Genomic DNA, 21,173 nt, shown 5'->3' with positions numbered 1-21,173 from the left:
TTAATGTTGATGTCAGTAACAAAGGGAAAAAAAGCGAAGCCCGGCCTCTTCCTCTTCCTCGGTGTGTTTTATTTTGAAAGGGTCTGTTCACATAGTTACACGCGCGCACAATGTGTACGTGGAACGCATACACACACACACACACAGTTCTCTTGTGTGTCCTCTTTAACTGTGTGTCCTGCTGTCCATGTGTCTGCGTCTCTTAGACTCAGTGATCAATACGTAGCGTGAGTGACCCCCCACCCCTTCCTGTGTCTCCCTAACAGGACAGGGAGGGGGAGCTAGCGCTGATTGACAGGCTGCTAGCCAATCCCCAGCTGTCGTCGGCAGAGTTCCAGGAGTGGAAGAGAGCCTATCAGGAGCTGTTCAATCAGGAGGCGGACGCGACCGCCGAGTCCGAGCACCCGGGCCCGCCGCTCACACCCTCACTCTCGCACACGCACTCCTACATTGAAACACACGTGTGATGCGCCACACACACACACATATATATTAGCGTGCTTAAACTAGCTGGCTGTGGGACATGAAGCAGTGACCCACTGTGTCGGGATTCGCCTTTTTTTATCAGCTTATAAGGTTGGCGGCTTTCCGAGGAGACGCCGCATCGACCTACGAGGGTGTGATCGGTTATGCCACTCCGGCTGGCTCGAGGGGCGGGGCGGTACCACTGGATTCTTAAGTCATTTACATGTTAGCTTACTGTGCTATGTACCTTAAACACATGGTTCACGTGGTCATCACACATGGTGTTCCATCCAGCCTTATATACTTGATGTCTGTGATGATATGTACTGTACAGTCACACAACAATAAGCTAACGTCTTTCTTTTTTTTAAGCTATTCTCACTTCCTAGCTAGTTGCTAGCTTAGAGACTTTTATTTGTGCTGGTTTTTTGGTTTAGAATGATGTACTGTGCTGTGGGCTGGACCTGAAGCATGCACACTTCCTGTTGCTATAGCAACCATTCCACCCCGAAAACACTGCAAACATTTACCGCTCTTGATTGCAGCGACACACGTCGGCATCATAATGACTAGCTAACGACTAGCTAACACTAACTAGCTAACGATCCAGATCTTTTGGCCTATTTTTTGAGAGGGGGGGGGGGTGAACTGTCATGTCGTCCATCTAATGCTATGCTATGCTAGCCACATTAATGGTAAATACACTGAAATCGAGATTGAATCGAGCCACACCCTTAAGGTTAACCATTTTAACCATTTTTTGCATAGCTAGGCCCCTCCATTGGCTGCTGACTGCTTTTCAGCCATTCATTTCTTTAATATATCTTTAATTTTTAGTTCAGGTCCACGTCCCTACCACTAGCATGGAGGAGGTGGGGTTTATAACTTGTACTGCAGTCACCAGGTCATCACTTTTGGAGAGCTGTCATGTCATCCATCTTTATACACAGTCTGTGGTAAAGATCCCTGTCACACATCTTAAAGAGGCCTAGTCGCAGTGTGGCCAGCTTTCTCGCTAAATCTGGTAACTTTCCAAACCCAACTTTTTTTTGGAGACCTTCTAGTATTTTGGAGACTGACAAGAAGTCATGTTCTGCAGCTCCGCGCGCAATCCAGATTAACTCGGCTTGTTTGTTGTCCTCCAAACCACTAGGTGGCGCCTCGTAATATACAGTTCACACCATCACACCTGCAATACAAGCGGCTTGGCAACACATTTACCGAGGTAGATTTATTAATGATTTTTTTATTACCCATGAGCCCATTCTGCCTCTTTCCTGCATGTCAAATAGAGAATATGAGAAATTATTGCATAGAAAGGAATAAAAATATGACTTTAATAAGAATATATTAATATTTAGTTTATTTGTCCGCTGCTGCCAAAACACATAGAAGCTGCACAAAAACTACAAAAGCAATCAATCAATAATAATAATATAAGCACACTGACTTTGAATGCTTCTATCTACGCTGCTGCCCGTGGTTGCTCGTAGTAGCATGTTTTTTGTATTATTTTGTGTTTTGAAGTTTCTAGCATACACAGTTAGATCTCTATTTATCTAGAGTGATGTTCTCTTCATTCAGTTTATTTATTTATCATTTATTTTTTGGAAGTAAAGATGGCTTAATGTTAAAACTGTAAATTATGGTTAAAAGCTGTATTTATATATACATATATATATATGTATGTATATATATGTATATGTGATCATATACTTTGTGTTCTGTTCTGAAGATATAAAAAAAGAAAGGGGTGGATCAATAAAGTTTTTGGGTCATTTGGATGAAGGTGTTTTTGTCATGTTTTTTTTTATATTTGGTGGCGCTAACAGTAAAGCAGCTGATTCAAATATTATTAAATTATAAAATAAACATAAGACAAAGCTAACAAGCCGTGACACATTTCTGAGAAACATGTAGGTCTATGACCTATATCCCTCCAGCCACCAGGGGGTGATCCATTAATGGGATGACATTTGAAGACCAATCCGAAGCTTTAGGTTTTAAATGTTAATTTGTGGTTTGGATATATATTATAAACTGAATAAACATGCTAAAATAAATTCAGATAATTAGTTCATCTTAATTCAAAATGGCAGACTAAATTCAGGTTGTGTAATCTGAGATGTACATAAAATCCCGGATTAGCGTACCCCTATGTTCACACTAGAATGCTTATTACACACATTAACTTTCCTTGTAGTTGCAAAATGTTTTTATTGTGCCGATAGGGTCGATACAATACAATGTCAATACAATACATTAAAGAAGTAGCTAGCTGGCATAGAATTATTTTAGCATATCTTTAAATCTCACTGCAATATTTATCGTACATTTTCCAACTAATTACATGTGGTGGGAAGACAGAAAAGGTAAGAAGCTGACACAACGCTTCAGTCTAAAAGCGGAGTAGCTAGCATGCTAAATCTCAGGATTATCATGCTAGGTTTAGCTTTGGGTAGCGGATAATATTACATCTATTTATTGCTATAAACTACGACATTTTTGGCACGCAAGCTAGCTTAGCTTATAGCTTATCCACTCATTTTTCACACTACTGTGAAACACACTTGCTGTGGATCAGCCTCTAAACTAAAAGTTTATTTGTTAATAGCTATAAATTTCATACATGGATCATGTATGTAATTCATGGTGTAAACTATAAATATATATATATATATATATATATATATATATATATATATATATATATATATATATACATATCTACTATATATTTATTTTTATTTTATTTTATATATACATATACATTTAAAAATGTACAAAATAAATAACACACCAAGACACTTCTGTTGTATTACTTGTTAAATGAATATAACCAATTGGAATGTTAAATATCTAACAAAAAATAACTATACAATAAATTCCAATATTTTTGGTGTGCATAATATATTTTGAGTTTAAAAAATGTTGTTTGTTATTTCCATGGAAACAACAGCAGCAGTAGCTGATGGTTGGTGTTCTCTTGTGGTCGTGCATCACTCTGAATAAAAGGCGACTACTGTGTTATTGATGTAAAAGGACAATTGTGTTATCCATTCAGTTCGTTTGGAAAGATCTATGTAAGTACTGTAAATAAATAAATAAATAATGAAGCAGGTCACCTATTAGTACAGCTTCCCATCGCCCCACAAATCATGCATGGTGCTTAGCTTTAGCCTTTAGCCATGTGTCAGTAGAAAGAAGGGTCAAGGACCTGTGGTTTTTCTTATTCATCACAGGAATGAAACACATTCTACAACCTCTCTGATGGTGTCGTTGACACCTCAGCACCTTGTTGCTTTTCATGCTTCTCATCGATAACTAGTCTCCAACAGCACATCGGTAGAGTCATGTAAGAAAACCTCTGCCCCTCTTCGTGCCTCCTTCGTCAGTCCAGCAGGGGCAGCATGGTGCACTCGGCCCCGGTGAGAGGCCCAGGAAGCTGGCAGATCTCCGTCCAGTGATCTCTCTTCGTGTCGTACTCCATCACGCTTCGCACAACCACGTCCCGTCCGTTGCTCCACCTCCTGCCTCCGAACACCATCAGGTTCCCGCACTGCGTGGACGCCGCGCCGTAGTCGAAGGAGCCAGCGAGGAGCGGTCTGAGGCGGGTCCAGTGGTCCGAGCGCGGGTCGTAACGTTCGATGTCGCAGAAAGGTTCGTACATCCCCAGCAGGGCGTAGATGTAGCCGTGCGCCGCCACCATGCGATGGCCGAACCTGGCGACGGACATAGGCGCCTTCTTTTCCCAGACTCTGCCTTTGAGGTCCCAGGACAGGACTTCTCGGCTGCCGACATCCCGTCTGTTCTCGTCCTGGTTGCCTTGGAGACCGCCTGACACGTAGATGCTGTTGTCGAGCACGGCAGAGCCGTGGCCGTGTAGGGGTTGAGGCAGCGTCGCTCCCCTTCTCCACGCTTCTGCCGCCATGTCGTAAAACTCCACAGACGGTACCGAGGCGTGCGCGCCCGCTCGCGTTTGTTTTCCCCCGATGGCGTAAATCGCATCCTCCACCACGCAGCAGCTGAACTGCGCCCGCCTCTCCAGCATCGACTCCGCCCGCTCCCAGCAGTGGAAGCGAGGATCGTAACGCCACACCTGGTTTGACGTCGCCGCGGTTACTAGCTTCTTCTCATCCTCGTCTCCCGCTTTCACTTCCTCTCCTCCGACCACAAAAAGAAATCCTCCCACCGAGCACACGCAGGGGCTTCTTAGTCTCAGCGGGACCGTGCAGCTCGCCACTGAGAACTTCCTGCTTCTGAGATCGAACGCCAGCACCTGCTGCTCCGGCCAATCAGCGCTGGATCCGCCTCCAACCAGCAGCACGCGATTGGGGCACGCTCTCAGCGCCGACTGTTTGCTTTGTCTGATCGGCCTGGCTGAACCGAGCCTGTGATACTCCAGTGCCCGGGTCAGCTGACTCCTGATTAGAGGCGTGGCCATGGCTCTGTGGGTACCGCTGAGAGCAGCGAGGTCAGCGGGGGCGACCAATCCGAACCGCAGACGGCTTAACAGCAGATTTGACTTCAGGAGCGGGAGCGGTCCGTTCTCGTCCAGCCAATCCAGAGCCAGCATCAACAGCTCCACCTCCTTGACGCCGGGTATCTCGTCTGCGTCCAGCACCGCCATCAGCGACTGGAGGTTCAACCCGAGAAGGTCGTTCCTGCTTTCCCGCAGAAGACTCGCCATGTCCACAGTGACGGTTTGATTGGCGGCCTCGAACGCATCCGAGAGGGCGTGACGCTCTGCTAGGTTAGCGTAGCAGCAGCAGTTCTGAGCGGTCAAACCATCAATCATGAAGCGTTCGCAGATTGACACCGCGGTCTCCACCTGCAGGTACCTCGCCGCCTCCAGGACGACGGGAAGTGTAGAGGGCGAGACGCTAAGCCACCCCGAGTACAGGAAGTCCAGGATTGGGTCTAAACCCTCAGGAGCCAGCGCCGGTAGGCTAACGGAGCCTGCGAATCTCTCGGCTGTAGATTCTCCAAAGAGGGCCCAGAAATAGTCGCTGGAGCTGGCTAAGAGGGAGCGATGAGACGGGAAGAGGACGCCGCCGGCTTCCAGGACGACGTCGCACATCTTCCCCTGGGCTCGCAGGCGCTGGAACCCGGACAGGAGCCTGGTTCTGTGGGCTGAGCTGTAGAGGACAGAGTAGCTAGCCATCCAGAAGATCCAGAGGAACCAGCAGGAGAGTGTGTCTCATCGGCCGAGCTGTGTCCATCTGTGTGGTTTTACCCCTGCTCTTGCTTGTCTGCAATGGTGGGCATGTCACCATGTGATAGGGAGAATAACAACTGCACACACACACACACTCTTAAACTCCAACTCCTCCTGTGATACCACCGTGGCTCTGTTGGCTTTGTGTTATTAGCGGCTGCCCTTTAACTCCGTGTCCGGGAGGGAGCATTAACCCCGTACACACACACACACACTGAAAGAGGGGGCCTGGCTGGGGTCTTTGGGGTCTGTCCCAGTGGATGAACTCATTGGTAAATACAGCTGCTGGAGTCTGCGACCAAGATTTCACAGGGCACGGTTGCCACAGCACCTATCTTGTACCCCCCCCTCCTAATCGTCATGGCGACAAGAATAGCAACAACAACACAGGCGGTACGTCGAATGTTTTTTGCCAAGCTGTTATGGATTTTTGAACGTATTGTCAGCATCAAGAGCGACACCGTGAGACATTCAACCCCCGTCCTTAACCCTTCGAGTGTGTGTGTGTGTGTTGGGGGGGGGGGGGGGGGTGATACAAGCTGCACAGCATGTTGTTTACAACTGTCTGAGCTCCGAGTCTGCTACACAAAAGTTGTTGGGGCTCTGCATCACCCTCTCTGAATACCCTTGGCTCACACTCAGAGGTGGTGAGTGTGCGTTTTAATGTGCACGTGGGGGCGTTTGTTTTGTAGAAAGGCGTCAAAAAAACATTTAAACCACACATTTAAAACAACAGCAGTGTTTTTTTGCCAGAATATTCCAGCATGACCTGATGGAGGCTATACTTAGCTACAGCTGCTCTGTGTGTGTGTGTGCCCTTGTGTGCAGGAGGACATGTGATGTGATGATGGATATGTGGTGCAACAGGAGGGAGATGTGTGTGTCCTGTATTCTTCTCTGGAACAGATACATTACTCTAATATTCCTCTAAATAAAAAAATAATACAGAATAAATAAAAAAATTATAAGATGTAAATTGTTCATATTTTATATAATTAAAATTATTCATTTATAATAATTATATAAATAATAATGATTATATTTTACATAATTTACAGTGGATATACACACTCCTGTGCAAATGGCAGGTTTTCATGATGTAAAAAAATAGCAGCGCAATTGAAAAGCAAACTGAAATCTTTTAGGGAGGTGAAGTAAAAATAAATAACTGAGATAATGTGGTGCACACCCTTTTATAACTGGGGATGTGGCTGTCAAGATTTAACTAGGGATGTCTAGATCTGATCACGTGATCAGAAATCAGGCCCGATTTAGTGATTTTAGACTCGATCAGAATCGGACATTACCTCCTGATCAGGACTCGGATATATATTTATTAGGGCTCTCAAAGCACCCTAAAAATGAATGCCTTCTGTGCAGGGTGGCTCTGTGTTCTGTAGTGTAGGGGTATGACAGTTGCTTTTGGTGCGAGAGGTCCTGGTTCAGACCTCGATGAGCTGCTGCGTGTGTGAAATCCACCATCCATCCATCATCCATCCATCCATCCATCATCTATCCATCCATCATCCATTCATCCATCCATCCATCCATACATCATCCATCCATCTATCCATCCATCATCCATTCATCCATCCATCCATCATCCATCCATCAATCATCCATTCATCCATCCATCATCCATCCATCAATCATCCATTCATCCATCCATCATCTATCCATCCATCATCCATCCATCCATCCATTCATCTATCCATCATCCATCCATCAATCTTCCATTCATCCATCATCCATCCATCCATCATCCATCCATCCATCCATCCATCCATCATCTATCCATCCATCCATTCATCCATCCATCATCTATCCATCATCCATCCATCATCCATCCATCCATCAATCATCCATTCATCCATCCATCCATCACCCATCCAATTATTCATCCATCCATCAATCCATCCATCATCTATCCATCCATCCATCCATCCATCTATCCATCCATCCATCATCCATCCATCCATCCATCCATCCATCCATCCATCCATCCACCATCCATCCATCCATCTTCAACCAGTTATCCGGGGCCGGGTCGCAGGGGGCAGCGGTCTATAAGCGCCCAGACTTCCCTGACACCCAAAACTTCTTCTAGCTCTTCCCAGAAAGGGAATCCTGATGGTTCATCCTCTAAGGATTTAATATCTACCCTAAACTTCTTAGCAACTGGTCAATTTTATCAACATTATAAAAATAAAATAAATAAACAACATATCTACTTCACGCCCATGCGAAGTGAGTTCAAAAACTGTACGACGCAATGAAATTAGGATTCAATCTCTTGCTATAATAAACAATAGAAGACATTATCAGTAACAGAAGGTGGAAAAGGGGCATTTATTTTTCATTTTCTGGATATTGTCACAAAAAAACACACATTTTACTTATAATAACCCCACCTATAATAAACATAGATCTAAAATCCCATCAGTTATTTTTAGAAAGTACAAATCAGTTCTAAAGAGTCCTTAAAGTTGGTCACCGGTCACCAGAGGGGGGAGGGGGCACAGTTTGGTGTTTTGACGATGAATCGTATCTTCTTGTGTCAGTCTACTATTTACCTAAAAAATAATATGGTGGGTAAAACAAAGAATATAGCAACACAGTGACAACATGTGTGGGGTTGTTTGTTGTTGTTGTTGTTGCAGGTCTGTGTCAATAAAGATTATCTTCCTCCTTCCTCTCCGCCTGGACAATCCTGAAGGAAAGAAACACACACAATGACACAGTGCCACATTATATTATATTATATTATATTATATTATATTATATTATATTATATTATATTATATTATATTATATTATATTATATTATATTATATTATATGTAAGGAATTGTATTTGAATTTGAAAATGTAGTGAATAAATGAAATAAAAAAAGCAACAAAATAATAATAATTAAATCATTGTGCTAAAATTCTTTAAACTAAAACTTTATTATACTTTATACTTACATACTTTTACTTATAATAAAGTATAAAGTATCTAAAGTATTTAATTATACTTTAAATAATAAGATGTCATTTTATTTTATTCGATGTTATATATCTACATCTGATTTATTAAATGTAAATAAATATAAAATCAAGTCAAAAGAACAATGCTAATTTCTTAGAAATGAAAACATGTAAGTATATATATATATATATATATATACATAATTATTGTACAATAAAAAAGAAAATAACATAGCTAAAAATAATGAATTAATTTTAAGTAATAAAAAACTACAAAATAATAATAATTAAATAATTACACTACTCTCCTTCAAACTAACAATAATATAAAATTGGATATTATACTTGAAATAATAAGATGTCATTTTATCTGTTTTATAGCTACATCTCATTTATTAAATGTAAATAAATTTAAAATAAATTTAAATTTAAAATAAAATAAAATCAAAAGAACAATGAAAAGAAAATATATATATATATATATATATATATATATATATATATATATATATATATATATATATATATATATATATTACATTTTATATTGTCTTCTATATCAAGGATAATTATTATATAATATAAAGCATATTTATATTATATCATCAACATAAATAAATATGAAGTTTAATAGAAATGAATAAAAAATGTCCTTGTTTACTAAAGGTTTACCGTGTCCGCATACTTTTGGACATATATGAGATAAAGACACAGGCTGCTGCTGTTTGGAGTCATTGCTTCAATTTTCTCTCATTTCTCTCCCACACTCAGCCCACACCCAGGTCTGGTGTGGGCTGGGTGGAGCAGGCCGCTCTGTGTTTGGATATCATGGGTTTAGCATCCTGCTGAGAAAGTCAGAGCACAGACTGCCCTCAGCAGCTCACACTGTTCTTCTACAACACACTCCCATAATGCATAAATATAGTGCCTGAGTCAACCCGAGCAGCTCACACACACACACACACACACACACACACACACACACACACACACACACACACACACACACACACACACACACACACACACACACACACACACACACACACACACACGCTTCTCGACCTATACAAAGGCAGAGCGGCACACTCTGACCCCTTGTGGTGAACTGCAGATGCTGCAGGTGATTACTATATAAAATTGAGCTGCAGAAACCTTCGGTCCACTCTCAGCGTTAGTTAGGGTGGTGGCCTCCTTCTATATAAACACACACACTGCACACACACACCTTTATTTGCATCATTCACAAAGTATCACTTCATCGTTGTTCTTGTATTCTGCAGTTTGGTTCTTATTTGCATCTTTTTCTTTAGACTCTTTAAACCCAACCTGTGTGTGTGTGTGTGTCATGGGAAAAATAACCCACAAATTACCAATTCAGATTTAATTTAAAATACCTGTAGTCTTCCTGGTTTGTTTGTTTTTTTTTGATGACAGGGGCTGTTTTATGAAAACTCATAATCTGGCAGGATTAAATCAGATAAACAGAAATCAACCAACACGTTATTCCTTGGTGACCCATCGTAGTTCACTCTTGACGTTTTGCAGCTCTGATAAATTAACAGTGGGCCCCGGCAGCTTCACCGCACCCGGCAACGCTTTCTTCTCCTCTGGCGTCTGGGCTGCGGCGGCGGGCTGTTCTGGTGACTGAGCCTGTGGACAAAATAATAAAAACAATGATAGAAAAGTTCGAGATCAAGTTGCAGAGCAAAGGTAGTGCTTAGTGTAGCTATGCTGCAGCTCGGTGGCTAAGCTAACCTGCCTGCTTGTTTTCGTTAGCATCTGAGTGGATGGCAGTGTTTTCTGTGCTCGCCCATGGTTACTAAATTGACTGACATGTCATCTACAGATAGCAGATCAGACAGCAAATCAATGTGGTGAAGCTGTGATGCTGCTAGCTGCTTAGCTTGATGGTGATGATGTTATTGCAGCACACACACACACACACACACATATAACAGTAGCTCCATAGACTGTATATAAATATGGATGATATGACAGATCTTCAAATGTGAGGTCAAACTATCCTGACTGCCCCCTGGTGGCTGGCTGCAGTATAGGTCATAATCCCTGGGACATGGGCCCAACTAAAAACTAAAAGAGATCATATTTATTTAGTAATTGTTGTCTGTTGTAGTTAATAAGTTACATAAGTTAGCTAAGCAATCAATGGAGCTGCCGAGGTACACAAAAATTTGGGGCGCCAATGGGTTATGACCTCACAGCCTGCGACACTGGTGGGTAGAGGTATCTTTATATAGAGTCTATAAACCTAAACTGTGTCCTTGAAAAAGCTAGTAAGCTAACATGGTATTCCTTGATGTGAGACAGACAGCATGGCCAGCAGGGACATCATTTGCTTTTAAATTTACAGCAACACCAAGCTGCTAACAAACGCCTGATCTGTGTGGTCATTTGTAGCTGAAACTTTAAAGACAGGGGTGTTAAATTTCCAAATAATGTACACTTTTATAAGGAGCACAAAATTTCAAAAACATATCACACGCCTGACAAGTTTGCTTTCACTTCCTGATCTCCTGGTCTCCTGTGTGCTCATACAATGTTTGTATACATGATCGACTCATTTGGATAAGGGAAATTCAAGGTGTGAGGATGACAGATAAAAAAAAGTCTTTGTTATTGTGATCTCTGTCTATTAATGAAAATAAATGAAATTAACCACCATGTAGTTGTGGGTAGGTGTCTCACCTCATCTGTGTCTACCGTCTCCTCTCTCCTCTTCACAGGATGTCCCGCCCCTGGACGCAGAGCGCCCATCGGGATGTTCAAATTAGCCTGCAAGAACAGCCAATGAGAGCCTTTCATCACTTATCCATCTGTAAGTGTGTGTGTGAGTGTGTGAGTGCTGCCATTTCCTCAAAACCATGTGCTTTGGTTATGACCACTACTTCCTGGTTATGATGGTGTACCTAAAAGGGATTTGTGTCTTTATGAAAATTGGAATCCAAACACACACACACACACATGGCTCAGCTATCCGCCTGCTAACTCAAATTTTGTACTGCTGCCTGACTTGACGTCCAGTCGCCTGGACCTGATGATGACGTGTTATGTTTTGTACTGTACTGTAATGTAATGTAATGTATTGTATATACGCTCATGTTGTATAGCTGTATAGAGTGGGGACTCAGTGGATATGTTCTATGAGAGAGTATATTTTACAGATATTAAGGTTTTAAACTTGGTGGGGGAGGGGGGGGGCACAGCCACATGTGCAGCATGTTCGCAGAGCTTTCGTATGGCGATGTTTTTTGGCTTTCATCTGCAATCATTTTTTCTGACAGTTCGCCGTTCACAACCAAAGACGCAGGGAGACCGAAAAATTCCAGATTTTATTTTGAAAAAAACATGCTGTAGCTCTATTTCAGCCTCCTAGAGTCAAAATTTGAGAAGGATGTTGGGATTGTGTACCTTGAGCCTATACGCATCGCAGACTGTAGAAGCCCATGCAGAAGTGTCAGAACTTGTAGTTCACAGTGCAACCACTGGGGGCTGGCTCCAGGAGCGAGTCATTTCCCATAGACTCCCATGTTAAAATGGCCGACTTCACAGCAGAAATAAACATGTTTACAGCCTGGTACAAAAAAAACATTCTGGTCTCAAATGATAAGTTCTCTTCTAGTGTCAGTTGTACGGGGGGGTGAATTTTTTTATAACTCGCTTGGTTTAATCATATTCAGACTTAAAATTACGCATAATTATGGGCGTTGCTGCTTTGAGTGACAAGCAGTTGCTGTATCACAGCACGAGTTTCCAGCTTCCGCCCGCCCCCTAAACTCGTGCTCCCCCTCTTTGTCTGTATTTGGCGGACTGTGACGCTGCCAGCATGGCGGCGGTCGAAGCGTCCCGGAGCCTCCCACCGAGCCTCAAAACAGCTCTTCAGAAACAAACAGGTGATGTCAGAGAAGCTCTGTCCATAGTTTTTACTGTCAATGATTAGCACTTAGCAGTTGCTATGGTAAAACACAACAGATTTTTTAAGCCATAAATGCAGACTTGATATTTACTGTGAAGGAGACTGGCTAAGACAAATTTCAATATATGTAAACTAGTTGTGAACCTTCTCCTAACACTGTAAACATCGGGTTTGAACAGTCTTAGTCCAAACAGCTGACTTATCTATCATCTTTAACAGCTGCTTAGACTCTGCAGTGAGAAATAGGTGTGGAGAGAAAGTAAACATTGGAGACTCTGGACACAGGAGCTGTTTGTGTGAAATTATATGAAGGCAGCATGGGAGCTGAAGAGGCTGAGATTGAACTTCAGAGTGTTACCTCCATCAACTGTATCAGCATTTCTCAAGGTGAACTAATCCTTTAAGCTCCAACCTGCTGACTGAACTCCCTGAAAAATGTTTGCGAATGTGATGGGAAAGGGCCTCCTGATAAGACTCCAGACATTTGGGAGCAGTGGGGTTAAATAAAAGAGTCGACAACAGTCATTGTCTGTATTGGCAGGAAACGTTTGGATAAATCAAAAAAATCAAAACAAAATACACCGCTACTGGGATAATTTTGTCAAATTAAAGCTGGTTCGTTAGCCCAGTTGATGTATAAGTGTTAGGGATGTCTACGGCTGTAGATTCTACCAAACAGACTGTTGCCAAGCAACAACCTCCAGGGCTCAGAAATGGAGATCCACTTAGGCCCCGTTCACACTGGAGAAAGTCAATCCAGCTAGAGTGGGATTGAATCTGGATAGCCTTTAAGCTGGATACGTTCAGACCTATTTTCAGATCTGGCTATCACACATACATGTCTGCGCTTAATTCTGCTTAACCCGGCTTGTTTGCGGTCCTCCAAACCACTGGGTGGGACCTCGTAATATACAGAGTTTGTTCAGGCTGCGGTAAGACCACGTGTGCGCATGCGGTGTGCATGTTTTTTGTCCCGTGTCTTTCATTTTTTTCGGTTTAAAAAGCAGTTTATTCTTTGGAAGCCCTGTTGAAAATAAACTTGGGGCAAAGCAGTTCGGCGGTTGTTTACATATGTTTTTTTTACATCACCCGGACACTGTCCCTGTGAACCGGAAGCATCACGTCGCTAACTGGAAGCATCACGTCGCTAATCGGAAGTATCACCTTGCTAGCAGGATTCGCTAGCAGGATTCACTAGCAGCATTTGAGTTCAGACCTGAGCCAGGTTTAAGCCAATCTGGCTAGATCCACCTCCGAGAGGTGGTTTGAAATCAATCTGGACATATCCAGATTCACGTTGTTCAGACTCAGAAAAAGATCCAGATATATCCAGATACGGCCTGAATCCTGCTCTAGCCGGATTGATTTCCTCAGTGTGAACGGGGTGTACACTGGGGATTTGGAATTTGGAACATGCCTGCCAAGGGGAAGGTACTCATTTAACAGAGAGATGTTTGCTGACCAGGCTAACAGACTGCGAGCTAAGCAATGAGACAACTACACATTTCTGCTGTAAAGTTGGACATTTTAACACGAAGGAGTACTGTATTTTCCGGACTATAAGTCACACTTTTTTTCCTCCTTTGGCTGGGTATGCGACTTATACTCAGCTAACACCAATATTTCTATGAAACTAGGCCGCCAAACTATAAGAATGCTATAAAGCCATGTATTATAACATAGGTAACAGACTGTATTGCATAACTCCTAATGCAACAGTGCACACATAACTACCTGCATCTATATCCTGCTGCTGCTGTAACGATGCAAATTTCCACCTGTGGATTAACAAAATCTACCTTATCTTGTTCAGAAGCTGCTGTAGCCTGAAGCTGCTGCTATAACAACCCAGACTATTTTTCAAACTTCAGCTTAATCTGTTTTTAATATTATTATTTTGATGTTTATAAGCTGTTGATGGCATGTTTGTACTGCTGTGTTATTAAAAAAATCATCCGGTCTATCCCATGGTTAGACATGAAAATGAGCACAAGGAGAGAGAGACACTGGAGGACTGACACCCTCACTGAAGCCTTCACCACACACACACAGATCTGCATATGTTTGCATCGCTGAAACCCTGCACTACTAAAAGCCTTGGTACTGTATATGCACTCTGTATCTGTATTTGCCTTGACTAATAAACCACTTTAATGTGATCAAAAAACAAACAAACCTCAGTCTGATCTTTGCTTGAAGCCACACACACACACATGTTTTACCTGAAGGGCCTTAACGTTGGACGAAGGTTTGGACATAATCACCCCCGGTGAGTCCACTGACCTGCAGAAAGCACAGATCACAGACATTCAGCTGTGTGTGTGTGTGTGTAGATGCATGTTGGGGGCACTGGGACTCTAGTCAATGTGGTTTTTCAGGGCCCGGGATAGCATTTCAGTTGCTTAGCGACTCTCATAGAGTAGAAGCAGGTAGAGGAACTGTTCTCTGAATCATTCATGAGAGGGAGACAGACCGTCAAAATAAAAGTGCTTTAGTTTCACCTTCGGGAGGAATGTTTGTAAATGTTATTAGTGGTAAACAGGCAAGAGTGCATGGTAAAATGCTTTTTTAAAATAATATACCACGTTAATATCGTTATCGTTTTTTTTAAAAAGCTGATAACCCATCCTGCTCTTTAATAATACATTTTATTTTATAATCCCTCTCTATTTCTTTTCCATTGATAGAACTAATGGGGAACTGGACTGACCAATCAGAGCAGACTTTGCTTTTCAGGATGGGGTGGGGCCTCACAAGCTTTAAGGAAACGCCCATGGACACAGCAATGACTAGGGAGGAGCTGAACAGGTGTATGGTATGCTAAAGTAACACATTAATGGTTGTTCAGCTACATGAAGCATAAAAACAAACTCAACAGGTGTCCTTGATGTAACATATGAACAGTTATTCAGATAACTATAGCATAAAGAACATAACAAAACAAGTTGATTAAACTCTCCATCTCACTCCAAATCACTACATCCATTGAATTCTTCATCCTCGGTGTCACTGTAGCGCACTTTGACATGCTCACAACGATCTTTTCTCACCATTGACCTTTTGGATTATTGCATTGTCATTTCAGTCTACTAAAATATGAATAAAAAGTCTAAAAGCTGACGTGTGTCATGTTGATACGGTGTAATGAACCCACAACAACGTGTTAATATTACTCTTGAAGAGAACAGTGGAGACAGCTGCTACTGTGTGACTCTCATGCCCTACACGTCTACTCCTGTGCTTAGCATCTAGTCACTGTGGCTTGTGACTGTATATTAAAGGGTTAAAAGGCGGTTGCCTGCAAACTGTAAGGTCGGTGGTTCGATCACAAGCCCTGGCTGCAGTCCAATGTGTGCTTGTGTGTGTGAAAGGGTTAAATGTGAAGTAGTGTAAAGTACCTGAGTAGGTAGAAAAGCTGTATATAAGTACAGACCATTTAATCATAGATGGAAGATGCATGCTCTGCTGATTGTACAGAAGTTACAGGGCCCAGCCATGTTAGAAAAAGAGCGGCCATCTTGAAACCATTGTCTATAAGATTAAGAGATGAAGCTACACACTAACCTACTCAGTTGCTATAACTGTGACGTTGTGTCCATTATTTAGCCAACAATAAGTAATTAAGTACACATGTGTTAGAAAATGAGCGCTTTCAGTTTAGTGTCTAATCCACTGACACAGAGGAGGCGGGGAATATATATGACCTGTGCTGCAGCCGGCCACCAGGGGGCAGTCTATAGATATTAACCAGAAAGTTTTACGATAGCATTTGTTAGGTGGCTCAGCTAACCACAGCAGCTTCCTAACACATTAATTACATTAGCCAGCAGTCATAGCGTGCTAAAATTAATTTGCTATGTTTATCATGCAGCAGGAATGACCTTATTATATTTGAGTAGCTGAGCAGTCAGTGCTCAAAGCATGCACTCATTTCTGATATGACGATAAACAAGATGGCTCCACAGGGATTTAATGAGAGAAGTCAGATAGTTATTTTTTACCGCGGCTCCCTCACAGATAAACACTGATCCAAGTGCTTTCTAATGGTCCAAGTGGCCTATTTAGCTTATGTGCACACAGCTCAGAGGAACCAGGAGGAACTGATCTCTGGTTTCCATGGTGCTGTTTATATGCATCAGCATACAGTCCGAGCTTTACTTGTCCTTGTGCAAAAGCCCGGACACCCCCTAAAATATATACACAGACGCACGTGCTTACACAACGTGATAATATTTGTGCAGAGCTGCAGCTGCCCCCCCTCATACATAGAAACACAGGTGGACATATTTAGGATGCTTGTAAAATTTTAATGCAATTTCCCCATTGTGGGACTAATAAAGGTTTCTTAATCTTAAGCTGATATTACAACTGAAAGATTTCGAGTGTGTGTGTGTGTGTGTGTGTGTGGGGAATGTGTGAGTATATGGGTGTGTTATTGTTGTACTTCAGAAACAATAAGATGTGAGTGAGCTGCATACTTTACTACAGTGTCACTCAGTTGATCCTAACATATTTCAACATGTACACAAAGCATAACAGAAGGTTCATATAACTACAATGTGTAGTTTGTAAACTACAACATAGACACACTCACTTGAGTTTGTCATGTTCTTATTTCTTGTTAGCACAGCTTTGTAATACTGCTATTAAAACAAAAAAATGTGATCTACATAAAATGATAAGATTAACAGTACTCTCATTCTTGTCCCCCTCCTGGTCCTGTTCACACTAGAGAAAGTCAATCCAGCTAGAGTGGGAATCCGGATAGGTTTTAAGCTGGATACGTTCAGACCTATTTTCAAATCTGGCTGTCACACATGCGTGTCTGTGCTCGAGCCAGCTTCTTTGTTGTCCTCCAAACCGCTAGGTGGCGCCTTGTAATATACAGAGTCTGTTATTCAAAAATAAACTCATGGCAAAGCTGTCGTAGTTCGACTGTTGTTTACATACAGTTTTTGTACATGTCCCGGACTCTGCGCCAATGAGCCGAGCATCGCTAGTGTTTGTTTAGGTAAGCCTTTACCTTCATAGAAGAAACCTGAAGATCTAAGAATGCTGCTTTACGTATCAACCATAGACTGTATATATGTATATATATGTATGTCATGACAGCTCCACAAGTAGCGGCCAAAACGCCCGGATTCCCTTCCCTGTAGATGGCTGCAGTATGGGTCAAAAATCCCACCTCATGTACGGACCCTACTAAAGTACTCCTAAAAATAAAAACAGTTTATGTCACAGTGATCTTGTGTTGTGGCTGCTTGCACAGAACACTGACAATGTGGCTTGACCTTTTGACCTCTACTACGCAAGTCTCCAGGGCCAACATGGCACCCATAAGCGAGGTAGTTTGACCCTCACTTTTTCACGATAGGCGGAGGAGGAGCAGCAGCATCATTCTCTATGTGCGTCCTTAAACACATCACTCTGTGTGTGAACATTCTGCAACAGTGTTTACATGCATAAAGCACCATGTGGCGAGGTGTTATAAACACGGCTTCGCTAAAAAACTTTCCACAACACATTAACGCAACACACCATGAATCAGATGTAACTTACCAGCTGTCGACACACCACTGTACCGCCTGATTGCACAGTCCACCTCTCTCGCTTGTTAACTTTTGTTTCCCTTCACTCCATCTCCTTCTTTCCCTTTCTCTTTTCTACCGCTCTCTCTCTCTCTCTCTCTCTCTCTCTCTCTCTCTGCTCCTGCCTCGTAAGTGGTAGAAGGATTCCTCTCATATCTGGGATTTGTTCTCACTATAAATAGACGTGCGATACGCATAAGGGACCTGCTTTCTATCCACACACACACACACACTTGGACACGCTCAGCGACCAACCAAAACAGAGTCAAACAGCAGCAACAAGCTCCTGAATGGCTTCTATTTGCACAGCTTTCCAATAGATTTCACCAAACTCCATGCAAAATGTGTCCAATTTATGCTCCTACCAGGTCATATTCATACTTATAATTCTAACTTTTTTTTATTTAGTAAGCTGAACATACAGTAAAATTGTTCCATTGAGTCAATTGATTCCACTGCAGCACCAAACTCCATTCAAAATCTATTGAATTCAAACATTTAAACAGATACAGAGAAGTTGAAACTGACTAATGCTCACTGTGCCCCCGGTGGACGCATCAAAAATTACATGAGAAATGTTAAATAATATAAATATACCCAATAAAAGCAAAGTCTCACGCTGAGGCACAGAGGACCGAAACTCCATTAAAAAATACACATATTAAGCTAGATTTGCAATGTTTAAATGATGAATTTCAAAAAAAACAATGAAAAAAAATTAAGCACCAGACACCAAATGGTCTGTTATGAGATGTGATGTGGCATAAATAACTTCCATTGGGGTTGAACTTCACTCAGACACTGACACAAACAGAGGCACAAACCGTCAACGTGACATTGGTGAATGTCTTTTCATCTTTAGGGTTGTTTTTAGCTGCATCTCCATCAAAACTCCTGACACTTGAGTCCTGAAAACACTCTTCCTAATCTTAGTGACTAAAATGGCACTGTCCTATTTCTGCTCTGACACACACACACGCTCCACAGAGAAGTGGTCCTTACATTTATACAGTGATGCACAACCACAAGCCCCGAGGAGCAATGTGATCTCACAATGTTAAAGGTGTGTGTGTGTGTGTGCACTCTTACCTCCTGGTGTGCGTGGTAGCTCTGCCCTGCCTGCGCTCTCTCTGAGGTCCTCTTCGGCTACCTGACCTGTTTCCGCTTGTCTCCTGATTGGCTTGGAGAGACACCAAACTCCTCCCTGAGTGGAACCCGACCCGTCATCAAAGCAGTAAAATCAGCCTTTGTGTGTGTGTGTGTGTCTGCCTACACTTACCTCTCTCTCTCTCTCTCTCTCTCTCTCTGGGTTCTTCCTCAGATAAAGCTGTCCACAGTCATTCTTGCCACCTGTTTAAATGCTCTGTTGGTAGTTAAATGAAGAGCCTTCACAGTGCAGCCTTGATATATATATATGTTTCAGACTATATGCAAATTGTACCCACACACTGCTCTCACCTGTTGGCACAGGGTGAGTCCTTACTGGGTAAACACCTGTACTGCTCAATGTGTTTATTGTATTGTATTTAACAACATGGTGCAGCTGCCACAAAAGTTTTTCCATCCATCCATCCATCATCCATCCATCCATTCATCCATTCATCCATCCATTAATCCATTCATCCATTCATTCATTCATCCATCATCCATCCATCTATCCATTCATCCATCATCCATTCATCCATCCATTAATCCATTCATCCATCCATCATCCATCCATCTATCCATTCATCCATCCATCCATTCATTCATTCATCCATCCATCCATTCATTCATTCATCCATCATCCATCTATCATCCGTCCATCCATCCATCATCCATTCATCCATCCATCCATCCATCCATCCATCCATCATCTATCCATCCATCCATCCATCCATCCATCATCCATCCATCCATCATCCATCAATCATCCATTCATCCATCCATCCATCATCCATCCATCCATCCATCCATCATCCATCCATCCATCCATCCATCATCCATCAATCATCCATTCATCCATCCATCCATCCATCATCCATCCATCCATCCATCCATCCATCCATCATCTATCCATCCATCCATCATCCATCCATCCATCTATCCATCATTCATCATCCATCCATCCATCTATCCATCATTCATCATCCATCCATCCATCCATCCATCCATCCATCCATCCATCCATCATTCATCATCCATCCATCGATTTTCCATCTATCACCCATCCATCTTCTGAACCCGCTTTGTCCTGTACATGGTTCACAGAGGGGTTTCATGAAAATAGATGTATGAAATGGACTTGTTTTAGCATCATAAACATGACAGAAATAGATAATAGGATGCATGTATATCAAGGAAAACAATACACAAAACCTACTTAGCATGCCTGGTTTTAACATGCTTTTTTTTAGTGTGTGTTGTTTAAAATGCAAATGAGTTTCTATTGGCTGTGCTGCAGTGGCTGTGCTCGAAATCACTCCCTAATCACTATATATGGCCCTATAGTGCCTCCACCATTTTGTAGTGCTGTCCGAATTCTTAGTGAGGAATTATAGACCCCATATAGGGCCCTCAATGTATCCCACAATGCATCTTGAAAAGTAGTGTCTATCTGACGGTCACTACAGTTAGTGATATGTACCATCATGCATTGCGCAGACTGGTGAAAAGAACGCTACCTGCCGCGACAGCAGGCAGGTGTGACGAGGAAAGAAAACACAGCTCAACTCTACATGTGTACGCTAGCAAGGGGGTGGGGCTTACTGCCTTTGTGACATCATCTTTGGGACTCATCAGGATCAGCATTCATATTTATTGATTGAGAAAGTAAATAAATGATGAAGAAATGTTTAATGGTTTAATGTAAATTTGATGTTTCTTAGAAACCTGCTTGTGTGTTCGTCTGTTGACTGCAGATTGTGACTTGGATTTTAAAATTTAAACATCAGTGTCGTCATTAGCAGCCGGCACACATCTGCCCATCATTTATAGTGACTGGCCTGAGGCTCAGT

At 42.3% G+C, this 21,173-nt stretch overlaps 3 protein-coding genes across 5 annotated transcripts in view; 1 reads left to right on the top strand and 2 right to left on the bottom strand.

Annotated features, from left to right (window-relative positions):
* cnksr2a (connector enhancer of kinase suppressor of Ras 2a) overlaps positions 1-467 on the top strand; it is a 36,135-nt gene extending 35,668 nt beyond the window's left edge. The window contains exon 24 of the mRNA XM_028432832.1: positions 267-467. Coding sequence (XP_028288633.1) covers positions 267-467 — 201 coding nt within the window. The remainder of the gene's footprint in view (positions 1-266) is intronic.
* A 2,966-nt stretch (positions 468-3,433) lies between these two features.
* klhl34 (kelch-like family member 34) lies at positions 3,434-5,850 on the bottom strand. The gene has a single exon (XM_028433208.1). The coding sequence runs from the start codon at positions 5,627-5,629 to the stop codon at positions 3,857-3,859; it is 1,773 nt and encodes a 590-aa protein (XP_028289009.1). The 5' UTR covers positions 5,630-5,850; the 3' UTR covers positions 3,434-3,856.
* Positions 5,851-8,008: 2,158 nt separating this feature from the next.
* smpx (small muscle protein X-linked) lies at positions 8,009-19,360 on the bottom strand. Of its 3 annotated transcripts, XM_028433613.1 has the most exons (5): positions 18,149-18,327; positions 14,812-14,872; positions 11,362-11,448; positions 10,153-10,305; positions 8,009-8,393 (listed from the first exon to the last, which is right to left on the bottom strand). In XM_028433613.1, exons 2-4 carry the CDS (start codon positions 14,845-14,847, stop codon positions 10,156-10,158), a joined length of 273 nt encoding a protein of 90 aa, XP_028289414.1. In that variant the 5' UTR covers positions 14,848-14,872; positions 18,149-18,327; the 3' UTR covers positions 8,009-8,393; positions 10,153-10,155. The 3 variants fall into 3 exon arrangements, with proteins under 3 accessions (XP_028289414.1, XP_028289415.1, XP_028289413.1); XM_028433614.1 differs by lacking the exons at positions 8,009-8,393; positions 18,149-18,327 and adding an exon at positions 19,267-19,360 and having other exon boundaries at positions 9,997-10,305; XM_028433612.1 differs by lacking the exon at positions 8,009-8,393 and having other exon boundaries at positions 9,997-10,305.
* Positions 19,361-21,173: the final 1,813 nt, after the last annotated feature.

The sequence above is a fragment of the Parambassis ranga genome, chromosome 20, assembly GCF_900634625.1.
Source record: "Parambassis ranga chromosome 20, fParRan2.1, whole genome shotgun sequence".
In the NCBI taxonomy this organism is placed as follows: domain Eukaryota; kingdom Metazoa; phylum Chordata; class Actinopteri; family Ambassidae; genus Parambassis; species Parambassis ranga.
The sequence above is the reverse complement of the archived record's forward strand: the minus strand, read 5'-3'. Positions and strand labels throughout refer to the sequence as shown.

Excerpts from the sequence above, each read along its gene's own strand:
- klhl34 (XM_028433208.1), bottom strand. The coding sequence starts at position 5,629 with ATGGCTAGCTACTCTGTCCTCTACAGCTCAGCCCACAGAACCAGGCTC.
- smpx (XM_028433614.1), bottom strand. The coding sequence starts at position 14,847 with ATGTCCAAACCTTCGTCCAACGTTAAGGCCCTTCAG. Across the intron at positions 11,449-14,811 it reads CCAACGTTAAGGCCCTTCAG|GCTAATTTGAACATCCCGAT; the intron begins GTAAAACATGTG and ends CTGTTCTTGCAG. Across the intron at positions 10,306-11,361 it reads AGACGGTAGACACAGATGAG|GCTCAGTCACCAGAACAGCC; the intron begins GTGAGACACCTA and ends TTTTGTCCACAG.